General features: G+C 51.9%; 1 protein-coding gene across 1 annotated transcript in view; it reads right to left on the minus strand.

Annotated features, from left to right (window-relative positions):
• Nucleotides 1-1,135: 1,135 nt before the first annotated feature.
• Nucleotides 1,136-25,616, minus strand: part of LOC144180266 (thyrotropin-releasing hormone-degrading ectoenzyme-like) — a 42,413-nt gene continuing 17,932 nt past the window's right edge. The window contains exons 3-13 of the mRNA XM_077708645.1: nt 25,180-25,343; nt 24,118-24,212; nt 23,896-24,026; nt 23,265-23,320; nt 21,567-21,714; nt 19,745-19,824; nt 19,433-19,546; nt 6,620-6,793; nt 6,088-6,231; nt 1,635-1,707; nt 1,136-1,496 (exon numbers count right to left, since the gene is read on the minus strand). Of these exons, the coding sequence (XP_077564771.1) occupies nt 1,347-1,496; nt 1,635-1,707; nt 6,088-6,231; nt 6,620-6,793; nt 19,433-19,546; nt 19,745-19,824; nt 21,567-21,714; nt 23,265-23,320; nt 23,896-24,026; nt 24,118-24,212; nt 25,180-25,343 (1,329 nt within the window). The 3' untranslated portion in view covers nt 1,136-1,346. The remainder of the gene's footprint in view (nt 1,497-1,634; nt 1,708-6,087; nt 6,232-6,619; nt 6,794-19,432; nt 19,547-19,744; nt 19,825-21,566; nt 21,715-23,264; nt 23,321-23,895; nt 24,027-24,117; nt 24,213-25,179; nt 25,344-25,616) is intronic.

Here is a 25,616-nt window from a genome sequence, read left to right on the forward strand (position 1 = left end):
CATAGCAAAAATATAATTGCGCAAAAAAGGGGAGACACGGACGAAGTAAAGAACGAATACACACGGTGCAAACTTGCAACCACATTTATTGTGCCTCGGTGGGCACTTCATGAGCTTCACCAGGCACGAATGCGCATGCGTAAGCATAAACAGATTAATTTATTGTAGGGTTTAACGCACCGACGCAACGCAGGCGATGAGACGCGCCGTAGTGGAGGGCTCCGGATTAATTTTGACCACCTGGGGATCTTTAACGTGCGCCGAAATCTCGTACACACGGGCGTTTTTGCTTTTCGCCTCCATCAGAAAAGCGGCAGCCGCGGCCGGGAATCGATCCCGCGCCCTCGGGCTCAGCAGCGCAACGCCTTAGTCACTGAGCCACCGCGGCGGGTCATAAACAGAGATTAGACGCCCGGTGAAGTGGCGACGAAGAAAGCCAATTCGTTACCGGTGAGCGCAAGCGAGGACATGCTGACACATTTATCTCCGAGTCTTTCTATCGCCTCACCTTCCGTAATTTCTCGCAAAAGTTGCGTCCGGCCACGGGATAAAATCGTACACTTCTCAAACATCGGTTTACAGCCGCACCTTAAACAATGTGCAGCCAAGAACCCACCAGTGCCAGATTTAATGTTATGGCGGTGTTCGCGTAACCAGTCATTCAGGCAGCGCCCGGTCAGCCCAATGTACTGCCTGTTACAGTGGAGCGGCAGGCTGCACACCACCCGGCTCGCGCAGGCAACAAACCTCTTCTGGTGCCTCTTGTTGCACTTCTCAGGGGTGGGGTGATTGGGGTTTGTGAGTTTACTCAGCTTCCCAAGCTTGTTTCATTTTTATTGCATGTTTCTTTATTTGAGTTTAGATTTATTTGCCACTGCGTTTGGCTGCGCCCTTCCCGAACCCGAACTACCCGTATCGTTTTGGATACCTCGGTTTCCCAAAATAGCCACCAGCTTCAACTTTAGCGAAAATAGTTTTTATGCAATTTCTAAACAAGCAAAACACCGCCACATTTTTTTTTTCGCGTTATACAAAATAGACCTCGAAATATGACCTTCGTGTGAAGTTTGGGCATGGACAAAAGAACAGTTTTCTCGGGAAAAATGTTCAGAGAAGATTATTTATTGTAGCGGCACTTTGTATGCATCAACGTTAACAGTTTTACAATTTTCCAGCGGAATTTTTAGAAATTTAGTAATTTCATCCACGTAAAACAATAGTTTTAAGAGAGCGACTCTGCTTTCAAACCGCGTACACTTTTTTGCGAAAAGTATGCCCTGTCTTAGTCACTTCTTTTATTCTTGCGAGGAGCGTTGTTTCGGATGTTACCTCCGAAAAACAGCTGCCTAGTACCCATTTTCCGTAAGCCATTTTGAGATCTGCCTGTACTGAGAACGCATCCAAGCAGTCCTGGCTGCAACGCTTCTGTCCACTTGCTGGAAGGCCCAGGTCACTTCGGCTGACGTGCCATTAAAGTTGTAGAACAAGTTTCGAACCTACGAAGAAAAAGGAGGAACGTGTTGGGAACTTTGCAGCAAAAGTAGCAGCTTCGTTTCGCCTTCCAAGTAAGATTTTAAGACGTAGCAGCTTCGTTTTATTGTCCGAGCAAGATTAAAAACAAAAATTGAACTTGCTTGATCGAGTTCCTGGTCGTTCACAATGTTTTCAGCAATGCGGATAAGAATCTCCAGGAACCTTGCCCGCCACCTGCGTGGAGAACGGTCCAACCGTGAGCTTTGCGTAAACCCACCCTGCGCATGCTATAGGGCCAACGTACAAACCTACCGACGTTTAAAGGGACCCTGCAACACTTTAAAGCAAAGCTTTACTACTTTCGTCCAGCGATTTCGTGGAGGAGGCGCGAATGACCTTTTGACCGGAGACCCACCCCTGGCGACACACCCCTCGAAGCGCATTAAGTGATTCGCCGGGCCCGCTGTTGGCGCCTGCGGGCGCCGACAGCGGTCGCCACCACCGCTGCGGCCGAGGCAGCCAACCACCCCCGTAGCCTCCCATGCATGCGCCGCTGGGTCGTTTCGGGCAACGTGACTCGCCTAGCGCCCGGCGAAGAGAACGATGCGTTCGCCATGAATGAACCCCGCGTTCTCCCGGCCTCCTCCTGTGAGAGTTGCTCGGAACCGAACGGCTTTCAGACATGGTCGGAAATACAGCAAAATCAAAGGTTTAACCAAGCAAGACCAAGACTCAAGCAGGCCAGGCCATGCTTTTGCTTTGCATATCCACGGTTAGCTGAGCTAAGCCGTTACCATTTTTTCAACTTTTTTTTTGAAATCTTACATGCTTGCAGGACGTAATCACCCAATACGCACAGTACTTAGGTTAGGGGGTCGCAAAGTACCTAATCCAAAAATTACTGTTCTGTGCTCATCAGATAACTTGGAAACTCACTCAAAACATTTTTCTCTCTTCCTCGGTCTTGACGTTCTTTGATGGCCCAAATGACGTCACTGAGGCCATATAGCGGCTGTTGACCAGTCTTCCTTCAGTTTCAGCAATGAACGCTTTTCGATAGCAACTTTAAAAATAAATCCACAAAAACAACGCATAAACAGAAGGCGTATCTGGTGCGGCGAGCGAATCACGCAGCGCCGCTCCGTGCTGGCGATAACTGCAGCTTTCGCAATGCTTCCAGACGCAAAGGAAAGAGTGAAAGCATTTATTGAAAGTGTTGCAGGGTCCCTTTAATCGCAGTAATACTCACAATCTAGATGAGCAGCCCGTAATAAAGAACCACCTTCGCTACCCGTCACCCAGATGGTTGTAAGTCAGTGCCCGCGTTCGTAAGTTTCTTGATCCCTCTGTCCCGTTTCTTTGCGTTCTGTTTTCCACTTTTTCGTTCAGCGCGAGATGCTATCCCGTTACGGAGAATTTCGCATTTAAATAGACATATTTCGGAATACCCGTTCTAGTTTTATGAGGCACGAAAAGATTTAATGACGTACTCGGCGGAGTAGAGAACTGATGCGACTGACTGCCTACATGAAAAGCGACGGACCACATAGCGACTACATGAAAATGAATGCGGCGCGTAAGTAAACGTATACTATAGATCAATCTACAGTCGAACACGGATATATGAAACTCCAAGGGGATAGCGAAATAATTCGATATATCGATAGTTCAAAATATAAAATATGCCCATCTGAAGCTTATCTGAAAACTCCGCACATCACTGGGAGCTTTTCAAAGCCGCAACAATCGCTAGCTTACCCATTTCCTCCTCACAACATAAAAAATCCGAACCACAGCGCAACGATTACCCCACTTAACATGACACATGTTATTTAACATGAAAAAGGTGAGATTCGCTTGCTTCTTCTGAATGATAAAGTTCACCAGACTGTCTTCAAGCTTACTAACGCCGTCCAAATGAGAAAATGAGAAACACTGGCGAACCTGAACACTGACGCAAGCTCGGCTGCAACAGGAGATTGGGAATGTCGTTGTCAGGGCCGCTGGTAGGGTATCGGCGTCATCACTTGCGAACTCGTGTGCCGTTGTGTCATGGAAAATGACATGTGGGAATGCTGACAGCTCTCTAAATTCACTGTCGAGGCACTCGGTGCCGTCGCCTTCAGTATTCGAACACCTCTCGTCTGGAGCCACCCAGGGGTTTATGCAGAATTTCGATTTTGGGGGGGTGTCGGTGGGATGTTTGGGGGAAGGGGGGGGGGGGGGTGTATAAATCCCTAGGCAGGGTGCTTGTGGTTGTGGAATCTTTTTTTTTTTGGGGGGGGGGGGTGGGGGGTGTTGGGGGGTTGTTAGGGGGGGGTGTATAAATCCCTGGAGCCACCCAATATAGCCGCTTCTCACACGACACGCACCGGAACGGCCGGGTGGGACCGCGCGGCCTTCGCCTTTAGGTGAGGTTTGATGCGCCGTTTCGCGCTCAAAAATGCTGCGAGAAATGTAGGCGATATCTTTCCCCGGCTTGTACACGTCAATTAATGTCTGTTTTCGTCGGTAAATCGAAATTCTTCCGTCTGAAACATGGCTCTGAAACGCGTGTAGAGGACAAAACAAACGTGTACCACGCCACATAGGCGCCCCTGCGCGAGCCACCACTGATAACTGCTCAAGCACGCAGAAAAAATGCCAGAAACCCAGCGCTTGCGGTCGGTTTCCCCTGCCATTCTATTGCCTTTGCATCTAATTACTTCCCTCGTACTCGCTCGCTTCCATGCGGCTGCCCCCCATGGTATAGGGACCGGGCGGCCGTTGCATGGCACCACCGTCGTTTCAGCGAACAGCGCCGCCCGTGGCGAACCGCTCGTCAGTGGAATGCCGGTGGCGGTCAGCGCAGCGTAGTTGTGCATGGCTTTCTGTCGTTTTTCTGCGGTTCGGCTTGCAAAGTGAACGTAACCCCACGTGCATTTTCAGATCGGTAAATCTTGAGTGTAGATGTGACGTTTACGAGTCATGCCATGTGTGTTATTTACGCCCATACTCAGTATTTACAAATAGCAGACGACGCTCAATGCGCCAAGCTGGAAGTCAAGCTGGAAGTGAAAGTTCATTGCTTCATGCAATTTTTTCATGCCTGCATGCAGTTTCGCGAATCGAGGAGTATATTGCCGCTAAATGCTCTCACAAAGCCGGTGTGTGCGGCCGATCTAGGAATGCTGCGGCGCTGGGCTTTGCAGTTGATGACGAAACGGCGCCGACGTCGTGCACAAGCGAAGACAAAGTTGGAGGGCGTCTTCGAAGATTTACCTCAAAACAGAAATTGTGACGGACGACGCTTCCGTATTTTCATTACCTACGGCTGAAACGTGTTTAATGTCATAGAAATGCTCTTACTACAGTCATCGGGAATCGTTGATAGAATAAATACCGCATGATAGTAGAATGTCATTACTTGTCGTGGAGAAGCATTTCTTTACATGAATTGCAATGGTTGCTGGCTAGTTGGTAAATGGTTTTTCAAAAACCAATTGCTGCGGGGCTGAAGGACGCAAGACAGGAGGGTGCCCGAAACCTGTACACAGCTTCACAACTGAATGCTGCGGTCGGTTTACAAGCTGCCACCTACGCTTGAAAAATCATGCACACCTCCGTCTAACGACGATGATAGTTTATCGCAAAGCTCTATCGTATGAGTTTCCTTGGTTGCCTTCTGGATTTAATCTTTGACTAGTTGAGCGTCGAATATGACCAGCACGCAGTTTGGTCTTTTGATCGCAGTGTCTTTGACTTTGACCATTTCCAATTCGATTTCGCACGAAGAAAGCTTTGCGTTCAACCATCATAATCATTAAACGGAGGGCTAGATGATTTTGCTGTTTAATTTTGAACTTCCATGCCCCCTCTCCAAATCTAAACTTTATCCAGCGTGTCGGAAATGTGTCTGTGGTGGAGGACTCGGGCTCATTGGGGATGTTCAGACTGTTGGATAAAGACAATAATTTGATATATCCGTGTTCGACTGTATCACCGTTTTATTGCTTCACCCTACCAAACAATGTAAAACGTTTCACTGCGGCCACTTTTCTCGTGAGTGCGGCAACCAAGGAAAGTCAAGGCAAGGCTTATTTGGGGTTAGAATTTCGTTTGGGCCCAACTAAAGTCTCAATTCCAAGGTCATGACATTTATTCCCCTTTTAACAGCACACGGCCAACTAGAGCGAGCGGTACTTTTGAGTCGCTCAATTACAAAAGCCACACAGAGATGGCACTGCGTCCTTTAAAAATTTGCATTTTTTAACAGTATTATCAGCCTGTACGGGCTGGTCGGTGACGTCGCCTGGTGACATCAATCAGCGATAGTGTTCATCGAGGTGCCTCCACCCTACCTTCAACTTTCCTAACAATCTAGCTTAAATAAACGCATTGCTTAATTTGACATATAGGCAATGTTTTATGCTGTCCTTAATTCGTATATTACCTTCTTTCGTATTCTTCACATGGGATGCTTGAAATCCGTGCTTGAATCAGAGCGCTCCCTTTTTTTTAACATCTTCAATGTAAATTCCACTCGTGCACGTGACATCTCTCACCATAGTGTTGCGTAATAAGCAGGACGCCGGAGGGCGCCGATAAAGTACGTTCAGTCAGCAGCACACGTACATGAAGAACATGGACGCCCAATTCTTGCGAATGAATTCCAGCGCGAGGTTCCTTGCCTCGATGCTTCGCTCTGCCACAAGCGTGAATATGCGGACGCAGTCGTCCACGCTGAACGCTTTCTCATTCAGCGTCTTCTTCAGGAGCCTGCGAAACAAAACGGGCACCCATGCAGAACGTTTGCACCCATCTGTAACTGTATACCCCATGAAGCCACCAAGAATCCGGGGACAGTCCTAGGAGCTTCACAAGAGCACAGCAACGTGGTAATGAGGGTCGCTTCATCGGAGCGTTCTCCTTTTCGAAATGGCATTTTTACTCCAAGGTTTTTGTTCTTGCTGCGGACGGCTGCTTTTTCAAGCATGCTTAGCGGCTTTACTAATGCATATCGTCACTTACGCCTTCACTGCTTGCCTTCTCGGACGAAGACAAAGACACTTTCAAAACTCATCGCGTGGTTCGCAGTACGAGGACACACAGACGCGTGCAGGCGTCGCGTTCGCTATCGCAGACCGGCATACAAGGTGCTACTCACGTCCTGGTGATCCTCTGGTTGGTGGAGCAGGTGAGCGCCCAGACGAGCTCAGAGCGCTCGAATCCTGGCTCGCGCACGTGCTCCAGGAAGCGGTCCCAGACAAACTTCCAGTCCGTGTAGTCGCCCCGCTGTACCGCAGTGCAGTACACGAAGCCGCGGTGGTTGCGCGATATCCTGCGCACACCGACGCACAAAGTTGAAATGACGCCACCTCGCAATCTCAGAATTAGCGCTACTTTGCGGTCTTCAAGCTCCGCATAATCTCTTCTTTTATCTCCCTCTGGAGGACGCTGCGGCGCATACAAGATAAAAGCGTGCCTCATATGTAACAAGAAATACGACTTCCACCAGCCTATAAATATTTTGTGGCTCGAGTAAAGCTATTTCGCGTCCAAAGTTGTGCATGCAAAGCAAAGTGAGTTTTTAAACAATCTATCATTGGTTAGCTATTACAACCTTTCTCTTAGTGGGGGTGGTGGGTAGAGTTTAACAGATTCACTGAAATGTACTATCGTGCCAAATGTACTGTCACACACGCTTCACGCACTCATGGCACCAACGTGTTAAATACGCCCGCACACCACACGCCTGAACGGAGATCAAGAACTTTTCAGCAGAGATCTCTCAGTAAAACCTAATGATATATTTGAAAAATAAATACCCCTATTAGCTTTAAAGGGCTGCAGAAGAGCTTTTCAAAAAAATGTGTTGGGGCATTACTTTAGTTTTCCTAACGCTTAATTTGAAAAACAAGTTTATTTCATGTGTACATACACCCAAACCACCTTTTTTTCGTTAAAACAAACTACCCCTGGCCGGGGGGCGTGGTCAAAGCCCTGGCTGCCTTTCGCGATTGGCCGGCGGTAGATGACGTGATATTCGGAAGTGCCGGCGCTGTGGTGACTGCTCGGCCTGAAGAGCCCATTTTGTTCCCGTTCAGATACACCCCAGGAAGTCCTCTGGGGAATGGAAGAGTCACAAAATATTTCTTTAGAGTAGGAGAGCTTGAGGAAATCATAAGCGGAACAAGTTCGCTCGCGGCAAGCTTTAAAAGAGGGTTTTCCTCTAACGACTCATGGCCGACTTCGGTTTCTCGGATGCAGGGAATTTGTACCGATACTGGATCGTCGCGTTCACTACCAGCCCTAATAACAAATGTTAGCACAACTTTTTTCAACACACCATCATCTCCTTCCTTGCATGTGTAACTTTGTTCTCACATTAGGGCAGGCGGTAACAAGCTGTGTGCAGCGGCCAGCGTCAATTTATGCGCCCAGACAGCAACGATGCGGCCGCCGGTCACCGTGTCGCAAGTATGTGCTGGTGCCGGGTCGCTCCGTGGCCGGTCAGCGGAACGTTAGGCTTGGCAATGTTGCACATACGCAGTTTTAGAATAGGGGAATGCAGAGTGGGGTTCCCCAAAAAGTTAGAACCAAAACGCAACACACTCGCGCGCGACGAGTTTAGAAGAGCGTCTTCCGCAACAGCTCGCATGTTTAAAACTTCAGGCTTAGCATCGAGGCAGACATTTGGTCGCTGCTATCACTACACTTGCGAATGACAATCCTTATTCTTAACACAGTTTTTCACCACACTCCCCTTTATCTAATGTGGAACTTTATTTTCACGTTGATTGTCAATTTAGCAATCGGTGTTCATTCTTGAGAGCAGGTAGCGCCATCTTTCAGCACTTCGCCGCATCGCATGCTCGGGCAGGTGCACTTGCCGCCGTCGCTCACCAGCCTCCGCGGCCGTTCGGCGCAGGGCAGTGTAGGCTTTGCATCGCGGCACAAATTTGATCACCACTTTTACAATAACCTCGGCTCACAGTCCCTAGCACAAATTTTCACCACATTATCATCCACTCCCTTGCATGTTTCCCTTCTTTTTCGCGATTCCTTTGATTCTGGGCAGAAGCAACCAGCGATTACTGCCACGGCCTGCGCAGGTTCGAGTAGCTTCGTGGGCCGTATGTATGGGCATGCATGGCCGGCGTGTGCGCGGTGTGCTTCCGCGTACAGAAAAAAAATTATGCTTTCCAGCTTCTTTTGATTTCTTGCTAACGACGCTCGAAATCTACATAGTTAGCTAACCTGCCGTCATAGCCCACAATATTGGCCGGGAAAACGAGCAAGATATTTGGGAAACCCAGAGCGTTGCGGTCCCCTAAATTTTCGGAACCCGGCCATTCGGTCCCTCCTCGCGGCTGCAGCGGCGGAGGAGCCCCGCCCGGTGGTGACAATCGGCGCGCGGCCTGGGGACGTTCCGGGAAGCAAGCGAGCCGCCCGCCGCAACTACGCGGACGCCCTGCGGGCAGAGCCACGGAGGCAGCCGCGGGGAAAGGGACGGCCACCACAAGGGAGAAGCGAGAAGGTGGCCAGCTCCCGTCGGGACCCTCCCGCTACCGTCGGAGGAGAAAGCTCAGTTCAGTTCAGTTCAGTAAACTTTATTGATGGGAAAGGGGATAAGGGAAGGGGAAGTGGGGCTAGAGAAGTGAGTGGAGCCCTCTTTCCAGGGCCCCAGTTTCAGCTGCCCCGATTTTCGCTCTCCGGATCAGCTCTCGCTGAGTCCCGAGGGCGGAGTTGGCCAGGGCTGCCTCCCATGTCTCTAGTGTGTTGGGTTCGTGGGCGTTCTCCGGGGGCCATATAACGGGGCATCCCCAGGATGCGTGGAAGAGATTTGCCACCTCTCCACATTTTTTGCAGTGTTCGTTTGTGGTGTTCGGGAACATCAGAGCAAGTCTAGACTTGTGGATGAAGGTGTTCGTTTGAATTTTCCTTAGTGTTTGGCTTTCGTAGGTGTTAAGGCCTTTGTGTGGAGGGGGAAACTTCTGCCTGCTGAGACGACGGGAACCGGCGGAGCGAGTGAGGAATTCGCAGGTGGCGCTGCGAGCTCTAAGAGCTGCCCACGCGAGGACGCAAGCGGAGCGCGGCCTCCTGCCGAGGCGGCCAGCGGCGGAAGCCGTAACCAAACCACACAGGACGGCTGGCAGGAGGTCGTGTCGCTTTCTAAACGTAAGAAAGCGGCACGAAAGCTTCGCAACGAGGGGAAAAAGCTTCCCCCATGCCCCACAGCCCTCGGGACAGTCCTTTTTCGACCGAAGGAACCGAGGGCAACGTTCGCGAAGCTGGCGCGCGACGCAATCGCTGGGCAGCTCACGACGCAGCCTGGTGTGTTGGACGTGCGAGTGAATGCGCGCCGTAACGTCGTGGCGGCGGACGCGGGCACCGAGGAGGCCATGGAGGCGCTCCTGGCCATTACCACCATCTGCGGCATCGACGTGAGCCCGCGAGAGCCGTCGTCGAGCAGCACGGGCGTCATCGTGGTCGACGACATGGCGATCACGGCCGAGGCAATTGCCACCGGCCTCGAAACGCCCGTGCCGGTGCAGTCAGCTGTTCGCAGGGGAACTGCAGTATACCTGCGCTTTTCGCCGACCATCCCCCCTGCGAAGGTTGCGCTGCACAAGCTCCGACGGCCGGTGAGACTGTGCCGACCGCGACCACTACAGTGCGGCAGGTGTGGCAGGCTGGACCACGCCACCGCGAGCTGCAATCGCGAGAGGAGGTGCTGGCGATGCGGGGGATCCCACCTGAAGGCGGCGTGCAAGGCCGCGAAGCCTTATTGCACCAACTGCGGGGGCCCCCACGTCGTGCTCGACCACTCCTGCCCGCGCTGGCAGGAGGAGCGCCGTGTGTGTGCAGAACTAATACGAGCCCCGGCGCCTGCCTCTCGCTTTGACGTCCGTGCGGCCCTGCGAGCGGCCACCCAGCCACAGCCAACGCCTGTCGCTCCCGATACGACGCGCCAGCAGCCAGGCAGCAGCAGCAATGCCGCCGGGACGCAGCAGACAGCCCAGCGACAGCCCAGCAGCCAGGCAGCCTCGGCGCGGTCGAAGCGAGGTCAGAAGAGCGGATGCAAGCAGCCGCGCTCGCGGCCACACACCGAGTCCCCCCATGGCTAGGAGCCGCCGCACACAGCCACTCGTGCCTACAGTGCTGCAGTGGAACGTCAATTCTCTGCGACCGCGTCGTGCGGAGTTGAGTGCGTTTCTGCTGCAGCACGAGCCCCATGTCGTGGCTCTACAGGAAAGCTATGTGCGTGCGGGAAGGGTCGGCTCGGGGGGGATTCGCCTGCCGGGCTACATCGGCTATCACAGCCCCACGGCGTGTGACAGTGCCCAGTGCTCGGCGGTGGTGTGTGGCGACCCGTCCCACCCCCCAGGAACCTCGCGTGCCTCATTGTTTGTGAGGAACGATGTGCAGCACGCAGAGCTGGATACCAGTGCGGTGACGACAGTTGTGCAGGAGTGCGTGGCAGTGACGTTAAGGCTGAGTGCGGGTGGTGCAGACATTACAGTGTGCAGTGTGTACGTGCGCCCTGGTCAGCGCTGGGACGCGTGCCTCCTGGATCGGCTGGTGTCCCTGTGCGCAGCCCGCCATCTCCTCTGTGGTGACTTCAACGCACACCACACTGCGTGGGGAGATGGCCGGATGGACGCTCGCGGTGAGCATCTGTTGGACGCCATGCTGCGCCTCAACCTGTCTGCGCTGAACACTGGTGAGAGCACTTTCCGGCGTGGCAATTCCGCAGCCACCGCCATTGATCTCACCCTAGTGTCAGCCGGGGTTGAGGCCACCTGGAGGAGGGAGCCCAGCACGTGGGGCTCCGACCACTACCCACTGCACATCGCACCACCCGACAGGACAACCAAGCGAGCCGCACTGCACCACGTCACCCACTGGGACCGGTTCCGGCGCTGCCTCGCCGAGCAGGACCTGGGGGAAAGAGCCGAGCTGTTCCGGGGCCTGGTTTGCTGCGCCAGGCAATCCACACAGAGCTGCACAGTAGCCGAGGGGGCCACCACGCCGGACCTGAAGCTGCTGCAGCTGCGGGCGGTGCGCAACCGTGCGGAGAAGAAGGCCCAGCGCTCGGGGGAGCGGGCGGACTGGACGGCGTACCGGCGAGTGGATGCGGCGTGCCGCCGTCACGCCAATCGCCTGAGCCGGCAGCGCTGGGCCGAGCTTTGCGTCAGCTCGGAGGCCGACCCACGCTGCCGCCGCCTCTGGGGCATCTTCAACTCCATCCTGAAACCCCAGAGAAACCGCAACCCCCTGGCTGCCATGGCCATCCGCAAGCAGGCCAGCTTTGCGGAGTTGGCTGACCTCTTCGCTGCACAATTCCTGCCGCCACACCAGGCGGAATCAGGGCCCGCTGCTGCTGTTGCTGGGACGGGGGAGGTGCACCACCCCCTGAACAACGCCCCCATCACAGAGACTGAGCTCCGCAGTGCCCTCCGCAGCTGCAAGCGTAAGTCGGCGCCAGGAGCGGACGGCCTCACCTACCAGATGATGCGCAATCTGGATGAGGTGGGGTTCCGCCGACTCCTGGCCGCCTACAACGTCATATGGGACACGGGCCAACTGCCACCTGAGTGGCTGCTGGCCATCTGGCGGCCCATACCAAAGCCAGGCAAGGGCCTTGTGGCAGTCACGGCGTACCGGCCTGTGGCCCTCACATCCTGCGGCTGCAAGCTGCTCGAACGGGTGGCACTGCGGAAGATGGAGGCCATCGCTGCGGAGGAAGAGGCCATCCCCGAGCAGCTGACGGGCTTCCGGAGGCACCGAGCAGCCACCGACTCCATCGCCGACGTCGTAGCGGCCCTTGAACACGCCAGGGCCACCAAGCAGGTGGCGGCCCTGGTGCTGCTGGACGTGAAGGGCGCCTTCGACAACCTGCAGCGTCATGCCATCTCCCTGGCCATGGAGGAGGCTGGCATTGCGGGCAAGCTGCGGGGCTTCGTCGAGGCGTTCCTGACGGGCCGCACAGCGCAGGTGCAGGTGGGGGACGCCCTGTCGGCTCCCCGGCCGGTGAACGTGGGCACCCCACAGGGCTCTGTCATCAGCCCCTTCCTCTTCAACCTGGTGATGGCAGCCCTGCCAGGCTGCCTGCCCAGAGGAGGGGGCCACCGAGTGTACATTTCGGTGTACGCCGACGACATCGCCCTGTGGGTGCTGGGGCCGAAGGGTCAGGGCCGAGCCATTGTACAGCAACTGCAGGCGGCCATGGAGGCAGTTCGTGCCAAGCTGGCAGGCGTCGGCCTACAGCTGTCGGCGACAAAGACCGACGCCATGCTGGTGCATCCGGATGCCGCCGCCCGTGGATGGACCCGGCGCCTGACCATCGATGGCGAGGAGCTCCAGTGGAGGACCAGGGTGCGGTACCTGGGGCTCACCCTGGACCACCGACTGAACTTCCGGCAGGCGGCCAAGGAGCTCCGAGCCAGGGCGCAGCTGGCCACCACAGCAGTGCGCAAGATGGTGGCCCGGGACAGCGGCTGCTCGCAGCGGACGGCCCTCCGGCTGTACAGTGCCTCGGCGGTGGGTCTCCTTATGTACGCGCTCCCACTGGTGACCCTGCGGAAACCCACCTGGCGGCAGCTGGAGGGAGACCACCGCAAGGGGGTCCGCGCTTGCCTCGGCCTGCCCCAGAGCTCGCCGTGCGAGAAGACGCTGGCCGAGGCGGGGGCGTGGACCCTAGAGATGACAGCTGACTTGCGGGCACTTGGCCAGATTGACCGGCTGAGACGCGCCGAGGGGGGCGGTCCGCTGCTGCGGCGGCTGAAGAGCCACCACCACTCGCGCATGGGGCGCATGCTGATGCTCTACGAGGAGGTGGTGGGCCCCGTGGACGCGGGACCTCGTGGCCCCGCTCCAGCTCTGGCAGCTGACGTGCGGCTGGACCTTCCGGGGCTGCACAGCAAGCGGCGGACACCCCACTGCGGGCAACTGCAGCTGGCCCGGGGTGTCGTCTGGGGCGACCTAGACGGCCACGCCCTAGTATACACAGATGGCTCGGTGCGGGAGCAGCAGGGGTCAGCCGCAGCGGCCGCCGTGCTGGGAGAGGCCACCCGACAGGCGCGGCTGTCCTATGCCTCTTCCTCGGCCACGGCTGAGCTGGTGGGGGTCGGACTGGGCCTGGACCTGCTGCTGGAAATGGAGCCCTTGCCCGAGCGCTGCGCCCTGCTGTGCGACTCCCGAGTGGCCCTGGTGCGTCTTCAGGACGGAGACACGCACTCCCTGTTGGTGCGTGGCATCCGGGAGAAGGCGGCACAGCTGGCGGACCGGGGCACTCAACTGTGTCTGCAGTGGGTCCCCGCCCACATTGGTCTGGATGGCAACGAGCGGGCGGACGAGCTGGCCGCCGGGGCACACGCGCTGCCTCCGTCGGACATGGTGGCTCAGGCGGCAGCGGACGACGCCCGCCTGCTCATCCAGCGACACATCCGGACCAAGCATCCGGACCCGCGGCTGCGTGTCGGAGGGGGCCTACCGCCTGTGCGGGCCTCACGCCTGCCTCGACGACTGCGCTCGGCCATCCTGCGCCTCCGAGTGGGGGACGTGTGGACGGCGGAGCGGAAGCACCGTCTGGGGCGGGCGACCAGCCCCTCCTGCACCCACTGCCGAGCGCCCGTGCAGTCCCTGCCGCACGTGCTATACGAGTGCCCCAAGTTTGCGGCAGGGCGGGCAGAGCTGCTGGTCGTCCTTCACGGAGCGCGGCCACTTGAGGACCTGCTTTGGCCCCCGGGCAGTGCTAGGGAGCGAGACAAAGTGCTCGAGGCCCTGGGTACATACCTGCGGGCCTCGGGGCTGCACAGCGCACTCCACTACAACTCTGCCTAGCTGCCCAGATTGTGGAGGAGTGCTGCTGCTGAAGCAGCTTCTGTACTTGTGTGTGTGCGTGTGTGACCCCTTTTACAAGTGTGCTGTGTCCTTTGTAGATTCATGTGTTGTCTATATCTGTAGTGTTTCTCTGTAATGTTAATTTTCCCAGTGTGTAGCCCTTTTTTTTTCTCTCTTCTGTGTTTTATATTTACCCTTATTCCCCTTTTTCCTTTTTTTTCTCTTTTGTGTTTTATATTTATCCTTGCGCGAGTTACATGCATTGTAATGTCAACCTTCTCCCCCTATCCTCCTATTCCTATGTATTCTTTTCTCCCTATCCTCCCCCTCCCCCCCTACACCAGCAGGCGTTCCGGTGTCCGCCCCCTAGGCGAGACAAACTACGCCTGTTGGTGGCTTTTCCTTTTCCTAAGTACAATAAATACATACATACATACATACATACATAATTGATTGAGAATTTGGGGAACCTACGCTTTTGTTTGAGCCCGTCGCTTCGCGTTAAAGCCCAGAGCGCCCGTCGACACGGCCGGCCCGGACTATTCGTGAAGGCATTGCAGTAGCAACGGGCGCTCAGATAATTTCTAGGACTCCTTTAAGGAAACCACTAAAAACACAGTAACATTTTTGCTAAAAACCCTCGCGGGGAAACTCAAGACAACAAAGGTTAATAAAGTGTAGATTACACGGCTACTTGATTCTGAACATCGCCCAGAAAACTGGGAAACAGCGAAGCGGTGGCGCAACGTCGCTAGCTGTCTTCCGAATATCGCTTTACTTCCGGTCGCTGCTTCTCGGCCTCTTGCTCTTCCGGTGGTGGAGGAGTGAGAAGTAGGTGCGGCGTACGGTCAAGTTTATCGACAAATACCGCTGTCCCAAAGCTAAAAATGCCCCAAAAAATGTTTACAGGCACATATTGACCAACGTATTAATTGCAAACAATAGATATTTACCGAATTTTAAAAGCCCTTCAACGCTGCTTAAAAGGGGTCATTAAGGCAAAATACAAGTTGATTTTATTCCGAAGATTTGTTGTTTGGTAGCGCCCTCAGAGCTAGTACGGCAGCAAACGACGCTAAAATATTTAAGTCAAAAGTTTCAATTCTCCCGCTGCATCCTGTATTTCACGACGTTGATAATGATGTATCCAGGGCACGTATTTAAAAGGAATTTTGACGAAGGCTGCCGCCAACGGCAAAAACAGGTTTTTCGTTAGACTGGTTACCGTCTGCCTTCGTAGATGGCGTCACAATACCGCTCCAGAATCACTGTCCGCACGTGGTTACTTTTTTTACCGGACTTGTACGTGGCTTATTTCTACGGTTGATAGTAATCGTTCGAGAAAGACTGGGTACACGCTCGACAAACAGGGTCACTTAAAGGGACACTGAAGTAACTGGTAAACATTGCGGGATTCATCAGCAGCAGCAGCAGCAGCCTACTCAGGTCCACTGCAGGACAAAGGCCTCTTCCACTGACCTCCAACCACTCCTGTCCTTCGCTGCTCGGGTCCACAGTTTAGCCCCGAGTTTCCGTAATTCATCTCTCCATCGTCTCATCGGCCTTCCCCTTCTTCTGGACACATCTGTCCGTATCCACTCTGTTACCCTAATTGCCCACGGGTTGTCGGTTCATCTCACTACATGGCCAGCCCAAGTCCACTTCTTTTTATTTGAACTGATATCTCCTACTCTAGTTTGTTAACTCGTTTCCTGTCTCTGAGTGTTATTCCTAACAGTGCTCGTTCCATGGCCAGTTGAGCTGACCTAAGTTTGTTTTCTAGCTGTTTAGTAAGGTGCCAAGCTTTAGCTCCGTATGTAATCACCGCCACTGGTAGTGGGTAGATCTTTCTTTTGGGTGATAGAGGTAGCCTACTTTTGATTATTTGGGAGTGCTTGCCAAGTGCTCCCCAACCCATACCTGTTCTGCGCCGGACTCCTTTCTCGTGGTTGGGGTCAGCACTAACCATCTGTCCGAGGTATATTCTTTTACTTCTTCTGGCGTTTCGTTTTCTAAGCTGAAGAGGACGTTTTTGACATGATTATTCCACATTACGTTAGATTTATTCATATATATTTTTGGCCCCAAGGCCGTGCTTTATGATTGGAGATCCCAAACCATTGTTTGCATGTGTTCTACAGTCTCACTCAGCAAGGCTATGTCGTTCGCAAACCTCAAACGGCTCAAGTATTCCCCGTTTATCCTTAATCCTATGTTTTCCCGGTCAAGCTTTAAATACCCCCTCTAGACATGCTGGGAATAGTTTTGGAGAGATGGCATCTATCTGCCTTACTCCCTTTCGGATCGGAAATTTATCCCTTAGCTTGTGGCGGGTTCTCCTACCGTGCACTCCTTATACAGGGTGATCAAAGTTGAGTCGACAGGTTTTTTTTTTTTTAATTAGGCGCTTAGATTTACTTGAAGGCCACCTCTACATTGAGGTTATGCGCCCTGAGGGACACAGAATGAGGTGGTAATTATTGATGTTGATGGGTTAATTAACTTAAATTTAATAATTAACTTTTTATTGGCTGCAGTAGCAGGCGTGCTTGTATTGCAAAGTTAGACGCAATCATGTTTCCACGCAGTTTCATTTGGCAGAATTTTTCTAGCGCATCCGTTCTCCGAGATATCGAACTGCGAAGTTTAATTGCCGTTCGCACGATTACACATGCGAGACAGTGAAGACCGGCGCTTTGTTAGTTTGTAGACTGCATCAAGCTCTAGGTCCAAGTCGCTGCACACTAGTAGAAAAACGTAAGGCCAATTGAAGGCGGCAGAAGAGTCAGCGAAGTTAATATAGGTGCTAAGAAAATTAAATCAACCGACATTTTTCTCTTACAGCATAAGACCAAGGTGCGAGAAGCACTTTTTGCGCTGGGTGAACTGGCACAGTGGTCAGCAGCATGACCATACATCTGCGAAAGCTTTTCCGCCTAAAGAATGCAGTCGCTACAGGTGAGATATTTGTGGAAATTTGTGGGACGCTTACTGCACGAGCCCTATTAAATAAGTTTATGTAAGTTGCTTAGAATGCTAAAACTAAATGAAAATCTAAACTGGCTATACATTATATACTCTATATTTCCGCCCCTGGCAGCTCTGACTTATGCCCTCGGCGTGGCTGATTCAGACTCCGAGCTGCATGCAACGCGCTTGCACGGGGCTCGCGAGCTCTCCTGGAGTTCAAGACACAGCAGCAAAGAAGATGAGACTCAATCCGAGAGCTATTTCCGGGAAACACTGTAGCCGACTTCCACCGAGAAATGGCTTTACTCAAGAGCTGCATTTTCTTCGTTTCCCTCTATCCCGCTAACTTCAAACTTTGTGTAACGACACAATCGCCCTGTAGTCAATCTCGCTAGCATAAATTTGACAAACAATTTGCGTAGCAATACTCCTCGACTGGCTCACACTTCCCTGGCAAAGCATGCTGATCCTTTCCTCGCATGATACCCGAACGCGTGTTGTTTATGTATAAGTGAAACCATGTTTTATTGCACTCTGAAACCGCTGCAATCACTCGATATGGCTCTGTATATTTCTAAATAAAGTTACTGTTACAAAAAAGATGGCCAAGTGGTCTAGGCCCGTTAGTTCGCAATTCGCAAGTTCGAATCCGCTACAGCGCATTTTTTAAGTTTTCATTTGTTTTTGGGCAATGTTTTCTATCCTCAATTCACAATTTTTGCGCTATAACGTTCAATGTTCCGCGAGCGAGTTCGCAGAACGTGTGCAGACTGACACTGACGCGCTGGAAAGTTCTACTTGACGTGGTGTTGCCGTAAGCACCGACTGCTTGCGGGAACAGTCCCGAATCAGCCGGGCCTTGGCCTGGTGCGAACACGCCTCTTACGATACAGGTACGAGCCAAACGAGCTCCAAGGGTGGGGGAAAGGGGCATCGAATTTGAGCGTCTCCGGTGACGCGGAGGGCGTTCATCCACTGCGTACGCCTCCGCTAGTAATTGTTACGATTCCAAGCCATGCTGGTATGCTTAGCTAACTCATTTTACAGCTGACAACATGGCAGAAGATGCAGTATGCTGATTACTGAGATATCGAGAGTTCCCACCCAACGATAACGTCGGATGCTAAGCACGTTGTTTCACAGAACCTAAACTTGTTTGGGGTTTAACCTTGGACATCGTCCAATCCCGTAGACCCTGGTATGAACGTCACTGATTTAGTTCGTGCAGCCGCCGCAGACCGCGCTTTGTAGTTTTTGTTCTTTCGGGCTTTATAAATACCGCCTTATCGACCCGATAAACGATGAAAAGTGTGCCTGTTTGAGCCAGTCTACGCAGTGCAAGCAAAAACAGGAGCTTGACTAATCCACTTCATTGTCCCTTTAAGTGGCGATGTCGCTTATTCTAGTTGGTCAGTGTCGTGTAAGACAGGCTCAACGTGTCTGACGGCTGTGCAGCGTTGGCCGGCATAGTGCGCGGTGCACGCATTAGTGTATAATGTCTACGGGCTCGTCCGTAACTTTCATTGTTTACCCCACGATTCTTACTGCTATAAAAAGAATGTGCACTAAATTTAGGCGCAAATAGCTCGTTCTGCACGCTTATCCCTTTAAATGTGAGTTGGAGGCGATAAACTGCCCATTATACGTCATGAGTTCAGTGCGGAAAAGTCGCTAGTGAGTCGCATGGCTATTGTCCGTTTTCCTCATTATACAGTTTATTTGAGTTAAGTTTGTAATAATAGGGGTGTCAGTGTTATTCGAACGAGGCCATCTTTCGAGTGAACCAAACTTGCATACTGTATTTATGGCCCCTTTAGAGTTTGCTTCACAGCAAGCAGTATCTTATGCAGGCAGAGCCGCCTTCAAGGGAGCTCTTATCTGCATTAGTAAATAAAATGTTGCCACCGGTTCCTGCGAGCATAAAAGGCTAAAGCTGGCTGTACTTGCATATGAATCGTTCCGTCTCATTTGACAAGTTTTGTAAATTGCAAAGGCACCAAAGGGCCTCGGGTTTGCAAAGGCGTGCCGCGTAGTGCTGCTGTGTTGGCGCCTCCCGGTGCGTGCCGAGCAGCAAGCCGCGTCGTGCACGGCCCAAGCTCTTTGCGTTCGCTCGCACAACGCACACAGAGTGGGTGCTTATACACGTCGTACGATACTCAGCTTGTTTTGGTGGTGAGGGGCGCTTTTGAGTGCCTTGAAATAATTCACCGCATTCGACACGCAGGGGGCGTAGTCGTAGCGGCAGGCCAGAGCGTAGATGTCTCTTCGCAGCAACCTGCGAGGCTACTCTGGCGTCAGTTCGGGAACAACGTCCAAGTGAACGGCATTTGTTGTGCCTCACGGAGCCTGCATATTACTTTTCTGCCAGAGTAACATAACGCATGCAAGCATTTTGGCATTTGCGTCACATATAAAATATTTTTGCGCGTTTTGCAAACAAATAAGCAAGCTAAAGAAATGAAAGGACACTTACGTTTTCTGGACATCATCAGATGGTTTTTCTTCCCAGTTGAGCGCAGTGTACACGGAAGTGATTAGGCGCACGACGAAAGCCTGAAGAAAAGGATAACGAATGATACGACACGTCCCCCTTTTTCTCGCGTAGATGGGAGCATTCTAGGACAGTTTTTTTCTTCTTTTTTTTATATTTATCAGTGGTTGTACATGAGAGCGTGCGCGCTCGTAAAACATTTGTATCCCTGCCACCAACTCGAGGATGATGCGCTCTTTTTGGAGCTTGCGTATGCCGCGCGAAAAAGCAGAATTTGCTACATTGATTGATTTGGGGGTATTACACAGCGATGTTTCTCCTGAGCCATGAGGCGCGCCGTACTGGAGGGCCCCGAATTAATTCTGACCACCTGGGAACCTTTATCATCATAATCATCATCATCATCAGTCTGTGTCTACTGCAGGGCGAAAGCCTCTCCCAAAGATTTCCAGCCACGCTTATCGAGTGCCAGCTGAGTCCATGATTGATTTTCCCCCAAATTTTCGTAGCTCATATCGCCAACGAGTTCTCGGCCGACCCCCAGCGCGTTTGCGGTCTATTGGCAGCCACTCTGCCAAACGGATGGTCCGCCTGTTGTCCCTCATTCGCATTACGTGACCAGCCCATGCCCATTTCCTTCGCTTAATTTGAACTAGAATGTCCTCCACCTTGGCCTGTTCCCTAATCCATGCGGCTGTTTTCCTGTCCCTCAACGTGACCCCTAGCATTCTGCGTTCCATGGCCCGTTGTGCCGATCTAAGTTTGGTTTCAGGTCGTTTGGTGAGACCCCAAGTTTCTGCCCCGCAAGTCATTACTGGAAGAACCGATTGATTAAATACAAGCTTTCTGAGTGACAGGGGAAGCTTACCAGTCAGGATGTCGGAGTTCTTACCAACGCAGCCCAGCCCATGCTTATTCTGCGGGTAATTTCCCGTTAATGGTTTGGATAAGCAGCTATGACGTGTCCAAGATATACGTATTCAGTGACTGTTGCGCTTCATGCGCTGCAAATCCGTGCGGTTCTGACTGAACAGGACAATGTCATCTGCAAACCGTAGGTGGCTGAGATATTCCCCATCAATTCTCACCTCTCTTCTCCTCCACCTAAGCTTTCTGAACACACCCTCCAGACAGGCCGTAAATAATTGTGGAAATATTGCATCCCCTTGCCGGACCACCTTTTGTATAGGAAATTTACAAGTTCTGTGATGGATCCGTATAGTTCCCGTACGTACGTCGTATATATCGCTGAATAGCGCAATGTATGCCTCGACGACGCCGTGATCACGTAACGTGTTTATTACTGCTGAAGTGGGCACTGAGTCAAATGCACTGAGACAAAATGCTATAGGAACCTTGAACGTGCGCCTAAATGCAAACACACGGGCGTTTTCGCCTTTCACCCGCATCAGAACAGCGGCCGTTGCGTCCGGGAACGGAACCTGTAGGGTCCTTGTGCTCAGCTGAGCCACAGCTAAGGCGGGTCAAGTAAACTGTAGAACACGTAAAAGTCGACAATCCGCGCACAAGCCGCAGCAGAAAAAGCGTGACGAAACTGGATGAACCTGTACAAGGGGTCCGGCCACAAGCTCCTGCTTTGCAACCCACTATGCAAACACCTTATTTCTCTCTTTTTTCCCCTGAAAATAGTTTTAAAGGAAATCAGAAAAAAAAAGTGGTCAATCCAGGCAAAGCCAGTCGGCCATATTTAAGTGCCCGTTCTTTTTTGCGGTGCATTGCACGTTTTGAAGGCTCGCGTCGCTTTGAAACAGACGAAAGCTACAGCAATTCGATTGCCTCGCACCTTCCAGGAGCTGTAAATGTTTGTTCCCGCAAGGAGCTTCTCAATGCTTCTCCAGGAATCCAAGGCCGCTCTCCAGGGCAGAAATTCTCTTTCTTTGGTCAAGTACCGGCTGGCAGAGAGGGCCAGACTCATCTGGACAACGCCCGATCTGCGGACCGGAGGACACGCGTCGCAAAACATTGCAATTAAAAACATTGTCCTGCAGTTAGAAACCCCATTTGTGTGCGCAGAAAGCGTACCATTGAGGACAAGAACCTATTGGGAGTGAAAGCTGCGTTGTAAAGTGCAGGTGCTTCCTTGTGCAGGCACCACGCCCGTCCAGTCACATGTCCAGCTGCCACTATCTGCGGAACTTAATCATTATTAAGTTCCGCAGGTAGTGGCAGCCGGACATGTGATTAGCTCGCCCATGAAAAAATGCAGGCATGGAGTCCTTGCCCGTATTTTCATGGGCGAGCTAGTCAACCATGGAGAAAAATAGTTTGAAGAAAGAGATGTACGCACAACAGCAGGCGGTACAGGGTGCTACTAAGAACTTCATTGTCATGGTATGACAAGGCAGCGTGAGGACAGGACTGAGCAGGCGGGCCCACACGGCGTCGTGTGCACCCTCCTGCTCAACTGTTCCGTCAAGATGGGCCAACGGCTCAACACCGAACTTGTTTACGTTCACTGCCTTTCGCGAGGAAATACCGAGGGTTTTAGGGAAGATGGAAGCAGAGATTAAACCAACAATTTCTATCACTGACAGGGCACAATTTTTCTTCGACTACAAAATCCACTCAAGTCGTGACAGCCAGTTATAAAGGCCCAAACCACATTCAAAGGTGGTTTGTTTTTGTGTATTTTATTCTTTTAAGGACGATAGTCTTTTTTGGGCTACACAAACCCTAGCATTTTAATCCATTCGTGCGTCCGTCCGTCCATCCGTCCGTCTGTCTGTGTCGGTCCCTTGATTCAGCCGCCCGACAAAGTTACAATGAATTCTTGAGAGAAAAATTTACACAGGGAAAACCTTTACAAATAACTAAATCTGGACACACAGTTCATACTTGTCAACATTGTTAAGCAAAAAGGAAACATTAGGCGTATTTGAGGCAGAACAATAGATAACTGGTATTTGTAGTGTTCTTTTATTTAAAAATGCATGGCTGCTTGATTTTTGCCATAGAAAATAAAAAAAATCCGGGCTGAATACACTATTTTGACCCAAAAATTACAAAAAGTGCTCGCGGCGCCATTCCAAGAAGTCCAGCAGTACCAAAAGGTTCCAGCAGGTGGTGCGTGAACTATAAAACGCGGTAAATATGAACTGACGTGAGCAAACCTCCACCATGTTTACAGTGTGGTGAGTAAAAGATGAGCGCTTGAGAAGGGGTACGGGAGAGAAGATAGTCATTAAAGGGGCAGAAGCGCAGAAGACTGTCGGCTTTCGACGACATGTGCAGCGAAGTGAGCAGGTACACGGTCTTTTCATACGGGTGAGCTCGCATAATACGCGGCTCAACTCGTCTCTGTTTCGCCATGTGGATGCCCTGATTTGTGGCACTCACCTAAAACTGGCACCGTTTTTGTTCGAAATAGATATTTTGTATTTTCCTAGAATTCGGTCCCAGTTTTCCGCACAAGCTGACGTTGCAACGCGATAAAGAAAATAAACCTTCATCCTCTTGGCCGGCGTCAAGAGGTTCCACTTACCGGGCGAGGTCGTACACGTCGTTGAGTATTTGCGCCCTGTTTTCATGCGGTATTTCCTGCAACATAAACCACTGCGTAAGAACTCACGCAGCTAAACAAAAAAAAAAAAACGAGAAGCCTTCACTCAAGTACAACCACATAGTGACAAAGAAAACTATCGCCACTGTTTCTTATAGCGCGGCAGTTGCATTGACATTGACAGTCGTCCTGACAAAAAACCTAGACACGGAGCCAGCTTCAGGTTGTATGAAAGCATATTAATCGATAAATGGAGATTACAACTGACGTACGTAGAATATTGCAGCACGCTACTCGGTTGTAACCCCCAATTTAGGTTCTGAAAATGTATACCTAACCAAGCTATGAGAGAAACGCTTAAGATCTCATGGCATTGTGAACGGTTTTTTTTTTTTTTTTTTCATAACATTCTACAAGGATTTACGCCATAGTTGGCTTGAAAGTACCGCAGCTGCCGCTCAGCTCGTAGGTATTTTGCCGCAATGCGGCAGTGGTCCAGAGTTTTATTCCTCAACAGGGACATAATCTTCACTAGAAGAACACTGAGAAAGTCGTTTCGCATCCATTTGATGCAGCACATGGCACGTAATTTAGTGAACCCATCTAGACGCACCAAATGGCCTTTCTTGAGCTGTTCGATGAGCATCATCCAGTTTTTTCTATCGTAGTTCACACGATAGAATCCCATGGCCCTGAGGTTCAGCAGGAGCCACGTCCCGTTGTTAGCGATGTCTCTCAATGTCCCTGGAACGACAGCAGTTGCAAAAGCCAGTGAAAATCTCCCCAGCACCAAGCTTAGCCTTGATTTTTCGAAATGAGACTGCGAAATGCACACCTTCAGCGTTGGACAGCCAGAAGACGGGAGGGTGGTCCCTGAACTGGGAAAACCGACCACCGTTGGCAAATGTGATCGGGATGTGCCACAGATTGCTGTAAAATACGAACGTCACCTGAGGGTGCGGTTCTTGGAACGACGATCAAATTGAATTGGGACTTCGTGGGCATTTTTCCTACCAACCTGGTGTCGTAGTAATCTTTTTGCAAAATCAGAAAGAATCTCTTCCGATGTTAAAAAAACCTTGCGGATGTACAGCCGAAGTTTATGACAGTAAGCAGGGAGAGCGTGTCGCTAAGTGCATACGAGGCGGTGTAGCGATAGTATGGCGAACTGTCATATTTCGTACATTTGGCGAATAGCCTCCCTGGCAACGGTTGATTGCGCTGTTGTCTGCTGCTGTAGCTACGTTACATATCTGGGAACGATTCCAGAGAATAGATGTGCCGATGAGGGGCTTTTTATCAAGCGTGAAACGGGGCGAACGCATTAAAACGTTTTGGTGATTTATCACCAAAACGTGCCCGATTTCGTGATAAATGTGTTATCGTCGTGACGTAACTAATGCAGCAGGCAGCCGCGATAAAGCGCTTTCAGGGGGTGCGCCCGCCAACCGCACAAAATGCGAGAGCAGGCCATCCTCTCACCAGAGCGCTCTGCATGTATTGAGCGGAAGGCCCTCCCGTGTTTTCTGTCATAAAGCTTTCTACTGTACTGCCCTAGCTGTGCTCCACGATGCCATTACTTTCTTTTTCATGAAGACGGTTGCCTGCACTTCTGCGGTCAGTATGGGTGCAACACACAAATGTGTAATTTCTAAGCACAGCTTTACTTCGCTTCTCAAGTTAGTGAGCAGCGAGGTTAAACCTCTGGTCGTTCGGGTGTTTATAATTGCCAGCTGGCGAGGTCAACTCTTATCCGTTTTATGAGGCTGCTGATCCGTTACACTCGATCACCTTCGTTCCACGCACAATAGCATTCCCAGGCCCCACACACTCATTAAAGCTACACGCAATGAGATCTTGAAGGTACGGCTGTCCGCTCTGGAGCGTGGTGAAGCACCTGCTTTCCACGCGAGGTTCACTGAGGTAGTAGCGGCTCTGGGTGAGCTTGGCGGTACCCGAGGCATAGAACCTCTTGACGGTCACCAGTGGGTAGCCCTCTTGCTTCGTCCACGAGTGCATCACCGAGCTCAGGTCCATCGGAACGCCCGAGACGTTCTCCACCTGTGGCAAGGCGTGAGGCCATACGCTTTGACGTGCCGCCAACACATGTGCCTTGGCTGGCACCAACCCCTCGCTACTCCAACTTCAAGTGTCAACAGTTTAAGGCGTCAACTACACGAGGTTTGTGAGCAGGTCCTCTGGCACAGCAAGGATGTCAATGCTTACGGCCCCCATCCTTGTTTTTCATTTTTAACCTGTTAGCGAGCTTATTTGTTTTTGAAACGCCCGGCTTTACGCTCTTGGTAAGAGGAAGAAGAAATAGCAAAGGCGCCC

This window comes from Haemaphysalis longicornis, unplaced genomic scaffold (genome assembly GCF_048455015.1).
Source record: "Haemaphysalis longicornis isolate Haplotype H1 unplaced genomic scaffold, Haemaphysalis longicornis Haplotype H1 scaffold_4, whole genome shotgun sequence".
Taxonomy (NCBI): domain Eukaryota; kingdom Metazoa; phylum Arthropoda; class Arachnida; order Ixodida; family Ixodidae; genus Haemaphysalis; species Haemaphysalis longicornis.